The sequence below is a fragment of the Toxotes jaculatrix genome, chromosome 16 (genome assembly GCF_017976425.1).
Source record: "Toxotes jaculatrix isolate fToxJac2 chromosome 16, fToxJac2.pri, whole genome shotgun sequence".
NCBI lineage: Eukaryota > Metazoa > Chordata > Actinopteri > Toxotidae > Toxotes > Toxotes jaculatrix.
In genome coordinates this window covers 19,165,042-19,185,700 of record NC_054409.1, presented here as the reverse complement: position 1 = coordinate 19,185,700, position 20,659 = coordinate 19,165,042, and the positions used below count along the sequence as shown (strand labels likewise).

At 41.1% G+C, this 20,659-nt stretch overlaps 1 protein-coding gene across 4 annotated transcripts in view; it reads right to left on the bottom strand.

The window, feature by feature from the left end:
- ptpn13 (protein tyrosine phosphatase non-receptor type 13) overlaps nucleotides 1–15,778 on the bottom strand; it is a 40,470-nt gene extending 24,692 nt beyond the window's left edge. For 3 of the 4 annotated variants that reach the window (XM_041058523.1, XM_041058525.1, XM_041058526.1), the window contains exons 1-7: nucleotides 15,425–15,778; nucleotides 10,210–10,329; nucleotides 7,226–7,392; nucleotides 5,529–5,594; nucleotides 3,975–4,160; nucleotides 3,585–3,672; nucleotides 446–1,078 (exon numbers count right to left, since the gene is read on the bottom strand). In XM_041058523.1, coding sequence (XP_040914457.1) covers nucleotides 446–1,078; nucleotides 3,585–3,672; nucleotides 3,975–4,160; nucleotides 5,529–5,594; nucleotides 7,226–7,392; nucleotides 10,210–10,324 — 1,255 coding nt within the window. In that variant the 5' untranslated portion in view covers nucleotides 10,325–10,329; nucleotides 15,425–15,778. The remainder of the gene's footprint in view (nucleotides 1–445; nucleotides 1,079–3,584; nucleotides 3,673–3,974; nucleotides 4,161–5,528; nucleotides 5,595–7,225; nucleotides 7,393–10,209; nucleotides 10,330–15,424) is intronic. The other variant, XM_041058524.1, reaches the window with a different exon arrangement.
- Between the last annotated feature and the right edge of the window lie 4,881 nt (nucleotides 15,779–20,659).

Here is a 20,659-nt window from a genome sequence, read left to right as displayed (position 1 = left end):
GTGTGTCACAAAAATCCCTTTATCCTGCAATACTAATGACAACGTTATTATGTGTAATCTGTTGCAATGAGGGCTGTTAGAAGTGTTTGTGAGATTCAACCGTCTCCCACTCACTTCAAATTAGACAGCTGTTATACTGAACAATGAAAACTGTCAAGAAGGTGTGGTGCGAGGGGGTTTCTGAAGCTTTCTGATCATCTACAAAGAACTTCTGATGAAGCGTACCGACTCATTAAGAGCCACGTCCGATGCAAGCAAAATTTTATACCACTTTGATTTACATACTGTACTGGTGGCATGACTCTTGCTTTGTAAGTTTCACAAGGAACTTCTCTTGACTTAACAGTCAAGTTTGAGCAAATTTAGTGACTCACTAGCATATTAAGTGAGTCTCGTAACTGAAAACAACTGCTCTGCTATACATTTATGATAAGAGTGTACTCACCATCTACTGCTTGCCTTAGCACCTGGAGTTTCCGCTGTCTCTCCCTGATCCTGTCATAAGCCCCAGTGAGGCCTGAGCCTACGGACAGGGCAGAGTGATGATGTGGCTTCCTGCTCTTCAGCCCACCAAACTCAGGGTAGCAAGAATCCCTCTCCCTGGATGCCCGCAAGGGTGATTTCAGCCTGCCTATGGAGTTGGTACTTAAGGCACTGCTGCCCCTCCGTGCATCCTCCAATGCCCCAAAACGAAGAGCTTCGGGGTCAATACAAGCCAAGTCCACAGAGGAAGCCCAAGTCTTCCTGGCTTGACTTGGGCCCAAGTCCCCACTGTGGTAGGGTAAAGACCTGCGGTCCAGTTCCACTGGTCGTCCTTTTTGCTGTGGGTGCAGAGGATGCAGATAGGGATAGGAGTGCTGGTGCTGGAGTGAGGGGGGTTTGGGGTAAAGTTCTGAAGGGGACTCAGAGTTGTGGTGATAGTCAGACAGAGAATACTGCAGGGCTGCCCCCTCATCCCCCTTCAACAGGCCCTGGATTGGCAGGGAGCCCATGGAACGACTGAGGCCCCGGTTCAGAGATGTCTGCTCCTGAGTCCTGGCTCGATAGCGCTCCAGAACCCTGGGGGCGGCACTCCTCCCTGAGAACAGGAGAGAACCAAACTTTCATTAAACCACAAGCAGAAGCTCACATTGTTGAAACCCTGTGTTTTAAAACACAGAGTAACACACCAAAACTCTTTATGTTGAATATTATCAAATGTAAAATCATTTAGCAGGAAAACACACCCACTTACAAATGGATAGCCTTTCTTAGCATCTCTGTTTTGCATATTCCAATGCAGACAGTACAAGAGGTAATCTGAGACACACTTCATGCCCAGTGGATAATATCATTATTAACACTACACTCAATACAGAAAGTGGTATTTATGATGAGAGGAGGGATTAACAAGGATTTTGATTTGAATAAATACAGTAAGCTTCATTATGCCTAAGTGCCTATCCAACCTGGCACCCAGTTGAAACAGCATCTGCATGACACAGCAACTAAACATGGCACTGTCGACTGTAGACTTCCCCTCCCTTTGCTCTGATACCCTGGCTTGGCCTCAACTGACTGAGCACCTGCAGCAGGCCTCCCATAGCCCCTCTGCTCTGCTGAAAGATACAATGCTGCTACAGTAAATGAATAACTGGGTAGGCATCCAGCATGTCCTCAGATTCCCTAGTTAGTCAGTGTAAGAGATGTAGTATGTTTATGCATGTTTATGAATGTATCCTTCCACTGTCATGATCTGTTCAGAGAATGTGTTAAAACCATGTGCCCTGTTACAGAAACTTTCTTTCATCTTAAATTTAACATAAATTCTAATTTTTATTTTTTAAAATCTGGCTCCAACTGAATATTACATGGTTATTCAACAGATTTTAATGGCAAATGATTAGAATTAGAAGCAGCAGGTTCTGTTATACAGCCCCAGGGGTGGAAATGTAGCAGCCATTAATGGCAAATAAAACTAATTAATTTGTTAAGTAAACCAACAAAAGCACAAGGAAAAGCAAATTAAGAAAAATGGCATGCTGGTCTTGACCCTAAGGGGTACCTGCTATATGTGCAATAGCACAGATTTTCCCCATTACTGAAGGACAAACAATAGAGGATACTGTTCCACGATTACAAATTCTTTTTGGCACCACTATCCTGCCCATTTATCACGGCGTCTTTCTTACAACTGAATAATAAATGTTGCTTTCTTTGACTGTCCATAAATTTCAAGTTTGCCTTTCCAAACAGGCCGTATATAAACTCTGCCAGTGGTGGCTCTTGTTTTAGAGAGAAAGAGATAAACAGAAGGCAAACATGTGCATGAACAAGAACAAAAACAAGACGAGGAGATGCAGAAATGAGAGACCAGAGGGAAAAGTTAAGTCCTGTAAAAACGCCGCATGTGGCGGTTTAATCTACAAAGCATATGCTTGGTCTTAACACATCAAAGACAGACAGACTGTCTTCCAGGAACTCAGGGAAGCACACGAGGACTAGATTGACTAAAAAAAAAAAATCTCAACAGGATGTCTTTTATTTTTCAAAGAAGTCAATTGTTGCCACAAGTTTGCTGTCACATGGATTATAGCAGTGAAGAACCGGCGACATAAAATATCCCTTAAAAAAAAAAAGAGGGAGACAATGACTGAGTTCCCTTACAACTTGGAAGCACTTGAATATAGGAGGGAATGAGCTGCTCCTTGAGAAGAAAGACGCTTAAGAAGTGAGTAATACTCTTTGCATGTACTTTCCCTAGGGCTGGCTGGTGCTCAACCACGGAAACAAAGCACTGATACAAACAGCAGACCAGCAGCTTCACTGGTGACTCCAAAATATGCATCTGTAATCAATGCCATGCCATGCTTACATAATCGGGACGATAGCCATGTTTGCGCTCTGCTCTCCTTTCCATGGCCTGGAAAAAAGCCGGAGTTCTCTCAGAAACCACTGGGAAGATTTGGTCATATTTTCCTGAATTAAATCCGATTCAAGGCTGCAGTGTGTTGTTCCTCGTCTACTTTTAATTCTTTCCCACAAACTCAGAAACCCAGGACGTAAGCGATCAACAGCTTGACAGCCAAGGAAGGCATTCACATTTAATTCTCTCTACATGAAAGTAACACAAATGTAAACAACTTCTAATATTTAAATAGTATATTCAAGCACACACTGTCAACTGCTCACAGCTTCAGTTTATTATTAGGAAGGAAGAACGGATAATGTGCTCTGTTTACCTAAATATTCAGAGTAGTCTCAACATTACCTTAACAAAACCAACATATCTAGGGTCTGGTGATTTGTCCTGGTTTCAGACTGTGACTTTGAGTCACTCATATGACTATTACACAGAACACAGGTAAGAAAAAAAATTTGAGGTGTGGCCTGTTTTTTTTTTTTTTTTACCCATTTGAAGGCTAAAAGAAAGCAGACAGCTTTATCAGGATCTATTGGCAGACAAGAAATCTAAATCACTGGCTAAACAAATAACTTTCTACACTGCTGAAAACTTCCCTTGGCAATGCACCAAGCAAATATAGCTCTAGCTGCTCTGTGTTCAGTGTGTGTGTGTGTCTGTCTGTCTGTGCAGCTCAGCTTACCCGAGGGCAAGCCTTTGCCCCTCAGCCTCTCTCGAATCTCCTTGCTCCGCTCCGGAAGAGACTCTCTATCAGTCAGCAGACCGTCCAGCTGAGAAAAAGACAACAAGAGTGGAAGTAAAAGAGAAAGAAAAACAAAAAGCAGGAGGAAGCAAGGAGGCTAGAGAGTCTTTCCATCCTGAAATCATGTTTTATCAGCATGTGCCCCACTATCCGTTGTGTAATTCAACTAACTCACTGTGCTTTGACCGGTTGGATAACTGTATTTTAACCTAACACTCCGCTACGCTACGATAAAGCTTGAGGTGCCGGTTTTCTGGGAGATGCTGAAATTAAAATTATGGAAAAATAGACAGGAATGTTGTTTTTGACCTACATAAATAAACTGTGTACCTGAGAAAGGCTGCCCAGCACCAACCGGACCAGTTTTCTGATATAGGAGAAAGGAGGGTCACAGCTGGAGTTTCGGATGTGTTTGCTGCAGATGTCCAGCACCGTGCGCAACGACATTCGACTCAACGTAACATCATCACACATGTTGAGAAGTAGGCTGTTTAGGTGTTCCCCCAACTTCATAGGCTGCATTGCAAACAAGACAACAGTTAGCACACAGTGACAAGAGCAAGATGTACTGCAAAGACAATCTCTATTGGTGTCTCTGAATTTGATATCTGTATTATCATGTTAGCTTTCTTTGTGTTCGGATAATGAGGGAGAGCTCAGCCTTCCCAACATGGCACAATCCCATCACCTACTTTAAATGTCCCTCTTCATGTTTTAAATTAAAAGGCCACAGAAAAGCCTTTATTCTCCACTCCAAGTGATGTTAGATATTTAGCTTTGTCGATCAAAAACAAAAATATGGGGCAATTTGTTCAACATCACTGCAGATTTTTAGCACGACTTTTTACAACGAGGAAGCTGAAAGTGGTCGACGATCTTCTGTTTCACTATGACTTTAAGTATCTGAATAGCAAGAGTGTCCACTTCATGTCTTATCTGAAGCTTGTTTTCATTGTTTGGATGCATCACAAACAATGACATGTTGTATTTCACCTCATGTTAGAGATAAACTTTACAGCAGCCGTGAGCGCTACTACAGCACCCATTTCGTGGATGAGGGAGAGGTCATGATCGGAGTGGGTGGAGCCTTGAGCTCTTTGGCGAAGTGAAGTAGATGGCAAACTCGAGTATGAGTTATGCTGTCTCTAACCTGTGGGCGTTATTTTCTCACAACTGAGGACTCACTGTGCAGATTGTGATACCTGGCTGACTCTTTCTGAGATATGGATGCATAGTGAACCAGACCGTCTCCACAGGCTTCTTTTTTTTTCCCAGAGTGCAGTTAGAGCGTGCACATTTCCTTATCCTGATTAGATATTCAGATACAGATTGCACTGAAAAACTGCTTGCTTGCGGAATGGTTATGAGGCATTTCGGCTGCAAAATGAGCATGACTGAAATACTGATCTCCTTTAAATTAACAGTACAATGAAGTATTATAAATTGCATTTTGCCACACACTAGTTTCAGTGCACTGAACACCTTTCCAATGTGCCAGTGTGACTGCCAATGTTTGAGTTTTACTTGATGCCAAAATCTTTAACTTGGGTGGTACTAGTAATCCTAGACAAAAATTTACTTTGGGTGCGGCATTGGCAACTATCTCAATTCTTAATATGGCAACACTAACATTGATTAATGCTGATATGCTAGTATCTTGTATCCTAGTGCTGATCCAATTGGTTTGGCACTGTTTGACACATCCAATGTACAGAAAAAGTTATTTTTTATAAAAAAAACAAAGACAAAAATAAATGTCTAACTTTACTGAATAATAGTAATAAACACAACTGAGTCATCAGCACAAGATTCGTTACCAAACCTAAATATGTTTTTATTTTATAACCCTACATTTGGAAGAAAGTATCCATGGTCATGATTTACCTGACTTTGGGGGATCTCGTAGTCTGCTCCCCAGAACAGAGTCATCCCCAGAGAGTACATGTGCATCTGTGAAAAAATAAAATAAAATCACTGAGGCTAAAAAAACTTCAATCTTGATTTTTACAAAAAAAAAAAACCAAACAAACAAACAGCAAGACAAGAGTTAAACAATAGTGAGCACACATTAATGGGGAATAAAAAGGTTTTGTTGAATTCAGATAACCTAGTCACTGAACCTTATTCAAATAAGTCAAACTTCCTGTGTGACAGAAAGAGATATAGACTCATGCTCAATAACTGCTAGAGTGTAATAAAAAGAATTCTTTTTTTTTTGGAAAGGGAAAAAACAGGGGCTTTCAGCCTAAATCCCAAAACATTTTTCCATTTTCCTCTCCTTATTACTCTGCACTCATTACTTGGGAGAGAAATCACTTCCCCCGAATGTTGGGCTTGGTAGAGGAAAGAATAATTCAGGCATTGCCAAAGAATGCAACATAGCCGTCAAGGTCTTTTAGGAGCAGATCTCAGAGTACAAATTTAAAGACACACTCACACTTTCAGAAAATGTGGAAACTTAAAAGCCGCCCATTTAAAGCAACAATACCACCCCATATGTTGAAAAAGTAAAAGGAAAATCGTGGCATATGCAGCTGACGTATGTTTACCCACAGCCTCTGATAATGACAGAAACAGATTATACTCTCTACACTGAAATAACTCGGCTGGGGAGACAGGCCCAGGGCTGGAAAACTGACTCAGCATAAAACTGTGTTGAGGTCTGTGGGGCTGTGCCAGGGACAGGAATCCAGTCATGCAAGCTCTTCGCTCTTCAAACCAGAGGGGCAGAGTTGAATAGAGGGGGTGTGGTGCTGAGTATATGTAAAAGAAGTCATATGTTTCATTGCAGGAGATAATTTGGCTGCTCCTGTTCTGAATGTTGCAACTGCACAACTACCTCAGATCTGCAAACAATAAGTAACATCAGAGTTTTGTGCTGTTGTGTTCCTCAGGCAGGAATGTGCTCTCAACACCTGACTGCCCCATCACAACAACAGAGAGTTGCTACGCCCACAGTTCCATACCTAATCACTCAAAACATACAATGACCAAATGTATGAAATGCAGTAAAAGTCAAAAAATAAAAAGCTACAGCAGTTCAGTGAACACAAAACCTGTTGAAATACAATATGTTAGCACTGGGAAGCTGGCAGATGCAACAAAAACAGTAATTACTTGTTCCAGTGCGTGTACTTTTACATGTTATTTGCCTTGCCCTTGAAACTTTGAACACAAGGGGAGGCATTTATTGAGATAAAACATGAAACTAGCAGAAATTAGATTAGCAAAAAATAAATCACTGGAACTGGGTTTAGCCAGTCACAGATACCTGCGTTTTACTCCTACAGCTTATCTGTAGCATGAAGCAATTCTTAGAACTGTGCCGAACCTTTTCTTCATCCAAAGAAAACAAACAGTAAGATGAACGAATGATAACAGGGTACCCAGTGGGTAACAGGCTGTGAGTAAACCGGCATGAACCACTGTGTTCAAACTAGAAAATATCACCAGGGTTTTGGTGAAAACTTATGAGCACTAACATAAGATGTGGGAAAATGTGCACACATTAATAAAGAATAAAATATAGACTATAGACTTTGTAAGGTTCTGTCACCACATGGGTTATGTAAAGTTTATACCTTTTCTATGTCAGAGACTGAAGTCAGGGAGAGCCCCTGCAGGACCTCTGGAGCTGTGAAGGCTCTCAAGTCCTGCTGGGTGACATACTCGTCTGTGAATGAGATGTTGCCAGAGGGCATGAGGAGGAGAGACCAGGGAGAGATGATGAAGCCCATGGCTGCAGGGTCTGGAGGAGGAAACAGACAATTCAGTCACTAGAGATATGATCAGGAAAAAAAAACAGGAATACAAAAACAACATACAACAACAACATACTGGACCTCCATTATTTAAACCCCTAGCCAATAGCACACGTGTATACACACAGTGTTAAAATCAAGTATTGAGTTTAAAAGCCCAACACTAGAATCAAATTTTGTCTAAGCATTTACAGCCTGAATGCTGCAACTGTAGACATATCCAACCACAGTGAATGTTTCTCACTAAGGATTTTGGCGTTTATGGAAATTCAAGATGATTGAAGTAAACAAAAACACATGTTGCTTTCTTAGCCTGCAAGAAAATAACTGTTGAGGCATGGAAGCAGAAAGGAATGGCTACACAGCGTAATTCTCTTTTCCTACAAAGCCGCAGCCAGCGCTATGGTTGGAGAACGTTTTAAAAATATACAAAGGAATGTTTGAGCAGCGCTGCAAAATTCTTTTCTTTGACTGATACTTAACTCCAAGAGGAGCACAGAGACGAACAGGGGAACTGGATTTGAGGCACTAAATATCTGCTTTCAAAAGCTGGAATTCGCAAAGTAAATACAAGTTTCCTGTTTAAAACTCATGTGAGCACTTGGAGAATCTTACTCAAAAGTAGACTGGGTTACCAGGTGTATCCCACGCAGAACTTTTGCTCTGGATAAGCAATAATAGAGCTGAGTAAAAGTGCATGACTCAGCCTGAATCAAATGAGTTTCTTGGTGGATAAGAAATTTATCAACAGTTTCAATAAACTGCAGATATAAAAGGAAACCACACAGGATAGAAACTGAATGTGCAATCTCTTAGAAACCAACAATTTCAAAACATGGCTTGGGGTATGCACCATTTGATTCCCAGCTGACTTCAAAGAAAACTGTACAACTGTAAGTTCTTTATCCCATAACAATGTAGTCTGTCAGTCTGACAAGCTGCTACCTGAGCTTGTTAGAGGCACAGAATGATAATTCTCAAATACTATAGTAAGAGGTAGTCCTCTAAAAGTAAATGCTTACAAACAGTTCTGTGTGCCATGCATTGAATTCCTCAGCAAACATGCCATTAGAGCAATAGATGTAGAGCAGTAGATAGATAAACAACAGACAGGGAAACACACAAATGTAGAAGAAACTGGTTTTCATATGATCTTAGATAATATGTAGATGGAACCATGAGGAGGAGTTCCTCTAACAAATCAGAAATATTCACACCTCACTTACTCAAACAAATCAGTCTTAAACAAACATAGTAACTAACCGCTACTGTTTGCCCACAGGAAAAAAAATGTGCCAGTGGTTAAGTGTTTGACAATGTGACTCCATTCACAATGTTTGAAAAGAGATTGAAAAGTCATGTTAAATTTAGCCAAGTCAATGATACACCCTCCATACATTAGGACACATTCACTGTCACTTCACCAGACAAGCAGAAACAAAAGACATCTTAAGTATAGTCAACGTTTCATCCTCTTCAATAAAACAGAGATTGTGGTCTTGTTTTTATGCTTATTAAGTACAAACCAGCAAAAAATTAACTTCTGCATTACTGTTAATAGCTGACTAGGACATCTAACAAATAGTCTAACAAATCAAAAATGTTTATGGTTGCTGTTATTAATCCACCCTTGTGGTAAGCATACTTCTTTACATAGCTCAGTGACTATATAATAGCTGGTTCCAACATCTGCTCTTCAAATTTTAGCTTCACTCAGCAGACTAAAACTGTATGTGTACATGAGAGGCCACAATTTACTCAGTATAGCTACACAACTGCACACTGAAGGAAAAAGAGGGATGTGTAAACAATCCCACTGCAGCACAATGCCATAAAAGGTTAAATGATCTAAATTTTTTCAAGTATGCAACCTTGCATCTTGTCCTTAACACGCCCAGAACTTTATCTCAGAAGCCATACTGACTGACATACAAGAAGCACTGATAAGAGGGAATTCCTACAGCATACCAGGACTGTCTGCAGTGGAATCAGTCAGCAAAACTGGGAGTTGAGGTAAAGCTGGTTTATTCAGAACAACCACACACAGCCAGATCTTGGTTAGTGCTTCATGGAAATCCACACAACCACTGAGGAACAGTTTATATGACGCATCTAAGGCCAACATAATCAGGTGCACTGGAGTTTTGTATGAGACCAGGAACCACCTTAGCCTTTTAACAAAACATAGTGCTCTGCACTGCCTTCTGACTCACATCCTGTCCAGTGTCTCCAGAGTTAAACATGCCTTAGTCATCTGCTGTTTCAGTTTTCTTTGGTTACAAAGACACACTGTCATAGGACAACTTTATGTCCTTCTACCTTCAAGGACAACCATAGACACTTGAACAAGTGACTCACAAGAACAACTAAAACACAAAATCAAAACTACGTAATCTACAATCCTACTAATGATGCTGAAGCAGTTTGCAATAAACTGTGATTTACTGATACAAACTTGAGAGTTGGAGAGTGAGGGAAGCCATGATTTAAATTTAATTAAAAACAATTTATAAAGTCACAATACTAACAAATCATTTCAGATAAAGAGAGTGAGAAATCCCATCAATTTATCAACACAAAAGGGCACCTGCAACTCATGGTATCTGGACACCAGATGATTCTTATTCAGCCCATTCATTAAAAAACAAACAGTGTGGACAAAATTAGGGAGAAGGTTGTTCAAAAATAGAACAGGAGGAACATGAGAAACGACTGTAAGACAAATTAACGTGAACTGTGTTTTGTGTGTATGTGCAATCATTTCTCAGAAACGTCTTAGCAGACTTGATTCCACATGTTCATACCTTTGTGAAAGAGTTCTTGGAGGCTCTCTGCACTCTGGCTGAGCACTGCCCAGACCTCCTCCTCCTGGAGCGGACCTCCTCGAACCTCCAAGGCTTCTGCCAGAGACACATGCATCTTCCCTGTGCACAAAGAGAAGGACGACAACTGATTTACTCCAGAAAATGAACACATTCAAATACCTAAAAGACCTTTAACCATAATTTGGAAAAAAAAAATTTGACTGCTTTGTCAGCAATCAAAATATGAGAGCAAATAAGCCCACACTGCCGTTAAACACTACATCACTTTAATACCTCCCAGCATTGATGCATTTAACACTAGTTCTGATCAACATTTTGTACTTTCTCATGCCGCTAGGCAAACTCCCACATCTTCTAAATGCAAGATGTCTTATCATCGTCTGCAGTTGAGGAGGAGTGCAAGCACATGATATGCGCATGCACACACAGACACACAAGTGGCAATTTATTACCCTGAGCCTCCAACAGCTTCTGAGAGTTAAGATGGCAGATTCCAACTGGTGGACATTAATCTGGAAAAGCACACCACCACGTTCTTGGAGTGATCTTAAAGCTGCTTGCTGCTTTATAACGCACCACTTCTGTTTACTGGTTACATGTTGTAAAACTATAACTGGGTCAGGCTCAAGCAAGGTAGTTTATATTGCCTTCTGAACAGCAGCGATACTGCAAATTCAGCTTCTGGTTTAGAATATATGTAAATATATTGAGAAATATCACACAATAGTACAACTACAGTACTTTACATGGATTTACATTAAACACATGCTGTGTCTAAGAGAGAAACTGGATTGACTCATGTGGACAACATGCTGGTTGTCTTTCATGATTTGATTTTATTATAATTTTCATGTTTCAGTTTGAAGACAAAAAGTAAGATATCTGTTTTTAGGTTTTGGTGTCTTTTTCCAGCTCTGTCTGAAAACCAATTAAGTGGTCCAGATTTAATGAGGATTTGTGGGTTTAAAAAGTCAGGGTCAGCTTTATGAGACCCTGAATGAAAGACATGACGCATGTTCAGTTCACCTCTCATCTATCACGGTTTCTCTCTAAACGCCAGCTCTAGTGCAGCAGTATCACTGGTGTCTAATCTCCCCAATCCAGCCAAGATATGATGCAAATGTGAGCTAAACAGGAAGCTCCAGTTTCTATTATTACCATTTCTGACTGAGCAGAAACTATTAGTGCCTAAGGTACATAGTACCTGCATACAATAGTTAAAGGTGCCAAAAAGGTGAGGGGTGTAATCAAAAGTTATCAAAAGTGACTGGTGTTGATTTCAAGGTGTAAAAGTGCAAAATTCATCATTTGATTCTGCACCCTCCAGTGCAAGTATTCAAATGTGCAGGGAAATGCAAAAGATTCATCAAGGAGAACGTGCTAAACAAATAGTGGGAGGTAAAGAAGCAAAAAGAAAAACACAATAAACAAAAAAAAAACAAGCGCAGTCTTCGGAGGAGCAGCCACGACGGCGTCTAAACTCAATTATCACTTGCTTTGAGAAGAAAGTGAACATGTTTTAACCACTTCTCAACGAGAGACCTGTGTTCTCGGAATAGGACTACTCAAGCTAAGGTTGACAGTCTTATAGTGTGTATTATAACCATTGACGGCTATCTGTCTATTCTACTCTATACTCAGCCCAAAGAGAAAAAACATGTTATTCAAATCCACTTATTGTTGTGGTTTCACTGCCTGACCAGATCTGATTTTGCAGCAAATCTAAAATCCATGACATGCTCTTTAAAATTTCCAGTCACTTAAGAAATTATCTTTTCTTACTGTAGAATTATGTATGATAAGACTGTTATATGTAATAATTCTGGAAACCTATTGACAGGGTTAGCCTTTTATTGTTCTTACGCTTTTTCTGCTTTTAAATGATACCTCAAAAACTCAGTTTAGCATGCAGCGATTAAATTTCCCAAGACTTCACAGAATATGAAACTAACAGATCGTTGTGATACAATATAACAAGAAACTATGTTTTTGGCCAAAAACTTGTGAAACCTATGAAAAATAATAGTTCTCCCTCTGATTCCTTCACTGAAAACAAATCCATATTTTCAACGCTGACAGCTTTTCTGATGTTTTGAACTTTTACAGTCTATTTTTCACTTTTACCCCCACAAAGTTGAGCAAACCCACATTAAACACAGCACAGAGTATATCTGGACTTGCCAGATCACAGCTCTTACTTGGGATTTTATAAATCAAAGACTTTTGGCCCGTGACACAAAAACAAAGCAAATGAAATCCAAACAGGAAATGAGGCATAACTTCTATCCAAGATGTCTGGGATGGGTACCAGAGTACATGAGACCACATTTGATCATCATTCATTTTATATAGTACAACTGTCCTTAAAAAACCTTAGCACGATCTTTTAAAGCACATCTTCTCCAACGGTTTTTCGATATGAAACCAAATCACAAAGTGTGATTCCACAGCGCTTGGCAGGTGTACAAGAGACCAAAAGGAGCTTAACAGCAACAAAGCCCAAGCCTAATGTGTCGGATGAGATTTGGCTGTGCTCCGTGATACTGCTATACTGAGTTTTTGCTAACAGCAATGCAACTGTGGGTTTGACTCATTATCTGGGATATATATCATCTAGGAACCACAAATCTCTGTACCTAATTTTGTGACAATAATTGTTGAGATATTTCAGTATGGACCAAAGAGGTGAACTGTCCGACAGACTGACAGATGGACACCGCGGCAGCTACAGCCGTGCCGCTACTGTGGCTAAGAAGTACCAAAGTTGACTCCAAACCAGTTTTGCTGTGTTGGTGTGAGCTAAATCTGAGAATATCGCTTATCCACAAACTCTGAGCATAAACTAGGTCAGCAGCATCATTAGCGTGAGCCAAAATTAACTGAAACTAATATATGAAACAATGTCCTTTCTATGAATCAGAGTTTGGGGAGGAGAGTTAATGAGTAAGCATGTCACAGGCCTAATTGTTTATGCAGGAATGCAGGTTAACCATTCTAGTCAATGGGAGGCGTGAAGTGTGAGGCGAAGTGGGTTCCTGCCCATCTTGCTCATTACCCATGAGAATGGGTAGAGCGGGTGCTGTGAAGACTGATTGTTTTGTGGCCCTTGTTATTTCAACAGAGACCTACAGTGGAATGTTTTTTATCCGCACTGAGGCTGCTGTGCAGGCCAGCTCCTCTCTCATTGGACTATGGTTGTACTCATTATTGAGGGGGCTTAGGAGGCAGCGGCCCAAAACAGCGAGAGCAGACAGCCTCCACCACTTCATCGCCTTATTCTCTTTCCCTTTTTTCAAACAGTGGGGATGTTTGTTCCCAGGTATTCCCATGTATTCCCACACTACAACTAGAAAGAAAAATCTAAACAAGGCTTAGTCTGCTGCTGCTGCTAAGTGTTTAAAAGTCTTGGCTACAGTCACAAGGATTTTAAAGAAAATAATCCTGGAAACGTGATAGTGCTCTTAACCCTGCACTTAGATGAAGCTTTTCCTTTCCTCCCACCTTCCTGTCTGTGACACAGCTACAACCCATGAAATGGATTTCAAAACAGTCGCCTGAAAAATTTAACTTCAGCTGAGTAACTTTTACAAAAAACAAGGTACAAGTACTTTCAGTTTCTGCTGCTTTCTTTCACTGCTCATCCTTCTACGTTTGCCAGGAACAAAAAGATCACAAAAACACGTGCATCTTTCTCTCCGAAACTTTTTCTTTTATCCTAAATCTTTTGAAAACCCAAGTATCTGCACTTTCGAGGCAATCACCCGTAAAAACACCAGATTCCACTTCTACTTCCAAAAACATAACTCATAACATAAGATATGAGAAGGAATTTGTTCATATCCTCCAAACATCAGAACTGTGGTCTCAGCTGGCAAACACATTTGGAACAGAAGCCGGTGAGAAGAGAAACTCTGTGCCAACATTGAGGTGAAAATCTTCCTGAAGTCATCCATGCCAGGAAAATTCAACAACAAACTCTGAGTGAACCTCTATTCCCAGAATAAAAATAAATAAAAAAGGGAAATAAAAGGGAAAACCCAATGGCTGGTTTTCATTAATTGTACCCTACATACAAGAGAGGCAATTTGCCGACATGCTTTTCCAGATTATCTTGCAATGACTAAACGCAGAGTTTTCGACGAACACAACACAGGGCATTACATCACTGAAACTAGTGTCTTCCAGTTATGAACTGGCTCGGTCTAACTAACCAGGAAGCCAATCTGGATGCTGGTGTTTTGTTTTTCAGCACTGCCAGGATCAGGACCAACCAGAGAGGAGAGCCATGACTATTCCATGACTATCAGCCCAGCTCTGGACCGACAGCCCTCACTTCTCATTTTGGTCTCGACCTCATCCGCTCCATTTCTGTTAATCACAGGGTTGCTATGAGTACCGTGACATGCAGAGCATGGTTTTGCAAAAACCTCACGCCAGCCTCCCCGACCCCACCTCACCCCATCCCCTCTTCCCAACACACAAACCCAACCCACTGGCTATTTTTCCTACCATGATGCTCACACCATCTCCATCATAGCCACTTTAAATGGGAATGGCTGTCTTGCTCAATGGCACAGCCTCACCACTGTCTCCTTTAGTCCTGAATGACACATATTCAAAACCCTCATGACCTTTGACCTTGAGTTAACTTTACTACTTTTCTATGGTAATGAAGGGGGGGGGCACAAGCTGACTTCTTACAACCCCCCCATAAAACCTTCAGCCTGTACAGACACTTTGTGTCTCCAAAGGGCTGCATGCATGTCGGTCACAATTACACAAATAGTGCAGGTGGATGGAATTGAAAACAGTTAGCTGGTTAGACACCCTGTTATTGTTGCAGTGGAGTCTCCTCCCTCATAAGCTTTAAATCTTACAGTTACTACTGTGGTCAAAGATGCCCCGTGTCAGACATCAGCAGGAGCTGTATTGTTGCGGCATTAACACAACATATGGTAGTACTTTCAGGTCGAGACATATTAAATATCAACTGACTGTGTACTAGCCTGAAAGTAGCTAGGTTTAATATATAGGGAAAAAAAGCACTGGCGTCTTAGCCCCACTACAACCGACTCAGTCCCCCGGTTTTCCCGGCGGAGAGTCGCTGGCAACGGTTAAGCTAAAGTTAGCTACAACACAACAAAGTTAATTTACATCACTTTATTTGCTTTGAGCGGTTAATAAGGAAACTTACCGGGCAAGAAGAGCTACAAAATCACTCGAGAGGGAAATGTTCGTACTCCGACGAGGCTATGGGTGCGCACACAAACGGGACCAGACGCCATCCCATCCACAAAGCAACATCTTAGGGATAGTACACGGCGAGCCAGGCGGGCAACAGGTTTACCTTTCCGCAGCGTATGCACAGCTATGAAAATCCACTAAACTGCAGGTACTGTTCCCCGAGCCGCCGCGGATAAAAAAAATAAAACAAAAACAACAAAATAAACAAATCTCTTCAGCGGAAACAGTTTATAAGTCGTGTTTGATGGCCCCTACACAGCATTGAGCTCTCCTCAAGCGCAGCCAAGTTACCATTACTGCTGAGGAGCGGAATAACCCCTCCCTTAGCCCAGCTAGCGTGGGCTGACTGGGAGTAACCAGACTCCTTACTATGGCCGTCCATTGGCTCTGTGCTCGGGGACTGTCATTTAACAGTTTCTATAGTAACACACACACAACTGGGAGTAAAGTGTACAGTGAGCCTGGATCACGGAGGGAGAGTATGGCTTGTTTAAGGTTGTCTATATAGCTCTCCATCATTTTGCATAGGCCACAAAGCTTTTAGAGGGAAGCCCGAATGACTGCTGCAATAAAATAAAATCTGATTCGGTGAATACAGAGAGGATTGAGGCGCAGATGTGGGTGACAGTAGCCCACGCATACAAGCACCGAGGCCAAATCTGCAACTCTGCAGACAAGCTATTTTTCCCTAAATGGTGCTCAAATGACTGCATTTATCTATATAATTCAATAGCCTGTTATTCAAAAGCTGATAATCGCTACCTATAATCAGATCAGATATAAAGTCATGTATCATGTGATGTCTTCTACACCCTTGGACTGTGTGGAGAAGCGGACGCCGTTCAAAATGTAATAAAATTAAAGCTTAGGATATGTTTCTTTGTTTCCCACAACATCAAAGTTATCCGAGAGTCATCTAAGTTGTCCGGAAGCAATTCACTGTTGAGCGCTTCCTTCCCATGGTGCACTTCAAAGCTGCTCCATTCATGGTCTGTCTTGTGCCATCTAGTGGCATCTAGTGATCAGTACATGCTGCCTTGTAGAAATGGTGGAGGTGGTGACAGGACTATCTCTGCCTTGCCAGTGCTAAAAAGCATGATTATTATCTCCAACCATGGCCTGAAGTGATGAGACTCAATTACTGTATTAACACTGGTTTTCTCTTTAGATGGAGAGAGTTGATATTCATGTTGTTCTTTTGCAATTAGACACATGTAAGAACCTGTAATACTTCTCTATCCATGACAGTTTGTTTGTCGTAAACCTATTTTAGGACATCTTAGTAAGCAATATGGAACAATTGTGATGATTATTTTTACTTTATTTTTTATTGTATCAACTCAAAAAGACACAGCAGAACACCACACAAACATAGGGACCAGTGGCGGTTCTACATTGAACTACTCCCTGGTCGACTCCCCCTCCAAGCGCCCCCCCCCCCCCCCCCCCCCAAAAAAAAGAAAAGATGCCCTATGCTCCTGGTATTTCATTGGTACTCATTCTTCATTGTGAATAGTACATTTGTATTGCCAGGTACAATTTCTGTGCCAACTCATTTGACAACAAATGATAACATTTTTGACTGTTTTGTATGTTTCTGATGATTTTCTTCCAAACACAGAGTTTAATGTTTCAATAACCATGTTTCTGTGAATAAAACACTCATTTACTCCTGTCCAAATAGTGTCTCTCCTAATGTACTAAATATCTTATGAAGCCCTGAGTTATCTGATAAAAGGCTGAATGAGTATTCCTTTTAGAGACAAAAAGCTCCATTGATGGACCTGTTAGGGATTGTGCATTGCACGTAGTGAGTGGCAACCCATTTCATTATAAATATAGAGTAAATGGTTTGAAGTGTATTGAAATCCCTTGCCTTAATAAAGCAGCTGGAGAGGAATGATAATACTATTAATTTTTTTAAACTGCATCCTCATTTCCAGCTCCTTTACATGAAAAGGAGGAGGTGAATAAGTGACATGAATAGTCACTTATGTGAATAATAAAATTATCTGTTAGTGCTGTGTCACTGTTGACCCAATAGCCTTTAACCTCTGTACATTACCTGAGGCAGAGAGGCCCCCGTTATGAGGCAGAGAGGCCCCCATTAGGAGACTGATAGGGGTAACAATTTATGTCTCATGAAGTGTAACCAAGGGGTTCTGAATTTGGGATTTCTTTTTCCTTCTATTTCTGTCAGTGCTGTCCTTAATACCTCCTCATCAGTGCTGCACTGAGCCCCATGGGCAATTTGCAGTCAAGACTTGAAAGAGTGGATCTGCCTGTTCAGACAGTCTCGGAAATGTGGGGCACCTGGTACTGTAGGTTGAAGGCATGTGGTTTGCTGACTGGTGAGTTTAGCCTTTGGGTCCATCTGGAGAGCATTAAAAACTTACCTGGGGCTCTTTCCTTTTCGCCGCCTTTGAAATTAGTTCCCCAGTCTGCCAAGAATTTAAAAAAATTGCCACGTCTGGCAATAAAGTGTCAAGGAACCGTTAGAAATGAATGTACAGTTGTGATAAAGCTCACGTGAGAATCTCTGATGGGCATATATTTAAATCCCCAAGTTTTTCTCAGGTCTGTGCTTTACCATAAGTATAAATCGGTTCAACCTAAGTGTATAAAAAGCTGATTTGGGTGTGTGTATAATGTCTTGTCCAAGCAGGCCTCTGTGCCTGAGACACACTTCCACCCTGATGAATTCTCTCACCCTGGCAAAACACTTTCTCTCTGCTCATGAATCCAACTTTTACACACTGACACAGACAACTTTTACTCTGGTAAAAAAAAAAAAAAAAAGACTTGAAATTTTTCTCAGGAGGAGCTGGAGACCGAAACTGTGTTCAAAAGAGAGTATACATTTAATTCACATTTGTCAGGTTCCCCTTCATCAAGTCACCAAAAAACTGTTAATGCATCTTTAAATGAGAGATTGCAGCTTTGAAAAACAATTTCCAAATTATATTTTGTATTCACAATAGGAAGTGCTCATGCTGATGCACAGGCCGTACTGAGCTATACAGATGTGACCTGAGGCTTTAAGGGTTAATCCAGACACATTCCCAGATGGGATGAATGATGCCAAAACAATTTGATTACTTGCCTGCCAAACACGGAAGGCTATTTTGATGTATTTTTACTTTATGCAAAAACAGAATAACAAGAAGGAATGATAGGGATGTGCCTGGAAAATAAAAGTAAAAATAAGTCAACATGAATGAACAAAAGGGTTCAGCATTTTTATTATAACCTAAAATATGTGTATTCTGAAGGTGCTGTAAAAATGAGAAATATTTTTTGTGTATTTGTGTTTGATTTATTATATTTTTCTGTACATGATATGCATTGAGTATAGTTGTAATGAATTTAAAGTTATATAAATATATACATTTACATTGCTTTGCCTAGTTCCAACATCACATCCAAAGAAAGCTAATCCTTCCAATTATTATTATTATTATTATTATTATTATTATTATTATTATTATTATTATTATTGTTGTTGTTTTATTTTAAATTTTTTAAATAATGTTTGCTGGACAGTACTGACTCTCTGGGCTAAATTATTTGGAATATATGAGATGTGGGCAGTTCAGTGAGACAAAGCTGACCAATAACGCCCGGCTCCATAGTCTCACTGAGCCTCATGATCGCAGTGGCGGGACGGTACAGGATGGGATCAGAGAGAGATGCTCCTAAACGCCCCTCCCATCCGGAGAGAGAGCCTCCATGCGATCTCTACCTCTCTCGTCCTATCTCTCTCTCGCTCTCTCTCTCTCTCTCTTTGCTCGGGCCTTGACGTCAGACGTGCTCCTGTTCGGTTGCCATGGAAACATATTTCCCTATACCCCCTTCCTCTTCCCTCCCTCTCTCTCTGCTTTGGTAGGTCCACAATGGTACAGCCAGCATCTTGCAGCACAATGGTTGCAAGGTGGTGAGCTGGGGGAGAGTGATTCAGCATCAGCAAACCTCGGTTCCGTCCACCTCTACTTTTTTTTTTTAATTTCCTCATCGCCGTTTTTTTGGGGGGGTCTCACTTCCTCTCTCCCCCTGCGCCACAGAAGCTTGGACATCTTTATGAACGTTTAAATCAAGCCTTTAGCTATGATCACCGCAATGTTTCCCGTCGGGATGTTTTGAAAAGGACTGTCACCGGACTGGGATCGTCATCAGCTGGCACGGAATGGTAAGGCCGGGTGGGTTTGTTGTAAAAATGTGGATGCGATGCTTAGGATCCCAGCTGCCTGGAGGGTGGAGTGATGAATATTGATTGGAAGAGAAGGTTAATGAAGTCCACTAGCGATGCCTCGGTGGGAAAGAGACAGCGATAAAAAAAAAAAAAAATCAACCCCATCTTGATGCGTTCGCCTCCGCCGACTGTTGTTTTATAACAACCAGCAGTACCGTGCGGGGATTGCATTATGGCGTTAGTCTTGACCTGACAAAATGTTGTCCATTCGCTCTCCATCTCCATTCATACATGCATTCTTGCATGTATGGATGAAATATCACAGAGCTCAGTCATTAGTTTGTCCCTAAATGGACATCGAGAATAACATCACAGTAATGGTGATGATATCCACGCTACTTCTCTTTGTTATTTAAATTTTTACTTTAAAATCTGAACCGATTCATGCTGCTTTTGTTTCTGTGATCCATATCGATATGTTCTGACGTGGGGGCGATATAAAAACACACTTGAGTGTTGTGAAGCACGTTATGGATATCCGACTGGGAGTGCAGGAGTGGTGCAAAGGGATGATGGATGAATGATGCTCTTCAAAACACAAGCCTCACACAGGCTACATACTGTAGGCCTACATGCAGAGTTTGTCCCTCCTCCCCCTCAGAAGTCAGCTGCGCACCTTGTGCATTATGCAGACCATCACTACTTCACCAGGGATATGGGACCAGCCTCACATCCATCCTAAGTGCTAGAAAAGTACACAGGCCTATTCTCGGATGAACAGTCAGAATTAATGGTGATTTATTGATTGATAAGGGTATTCTTCCCAGTGGTGGTTTTGAGACTGAAGCTGGAAGTGTTTATGGCATGTATCAAGGTGAAAGTTTAAGTGATTTCTCGAGGCTTTGTCATTAAAATGGAACTCAAAGCAATCATGATGCAGGGGGGATGAGGTGTTATTCACCCTAATGTGGCCTACGTCCTGTGCAGGACATATCG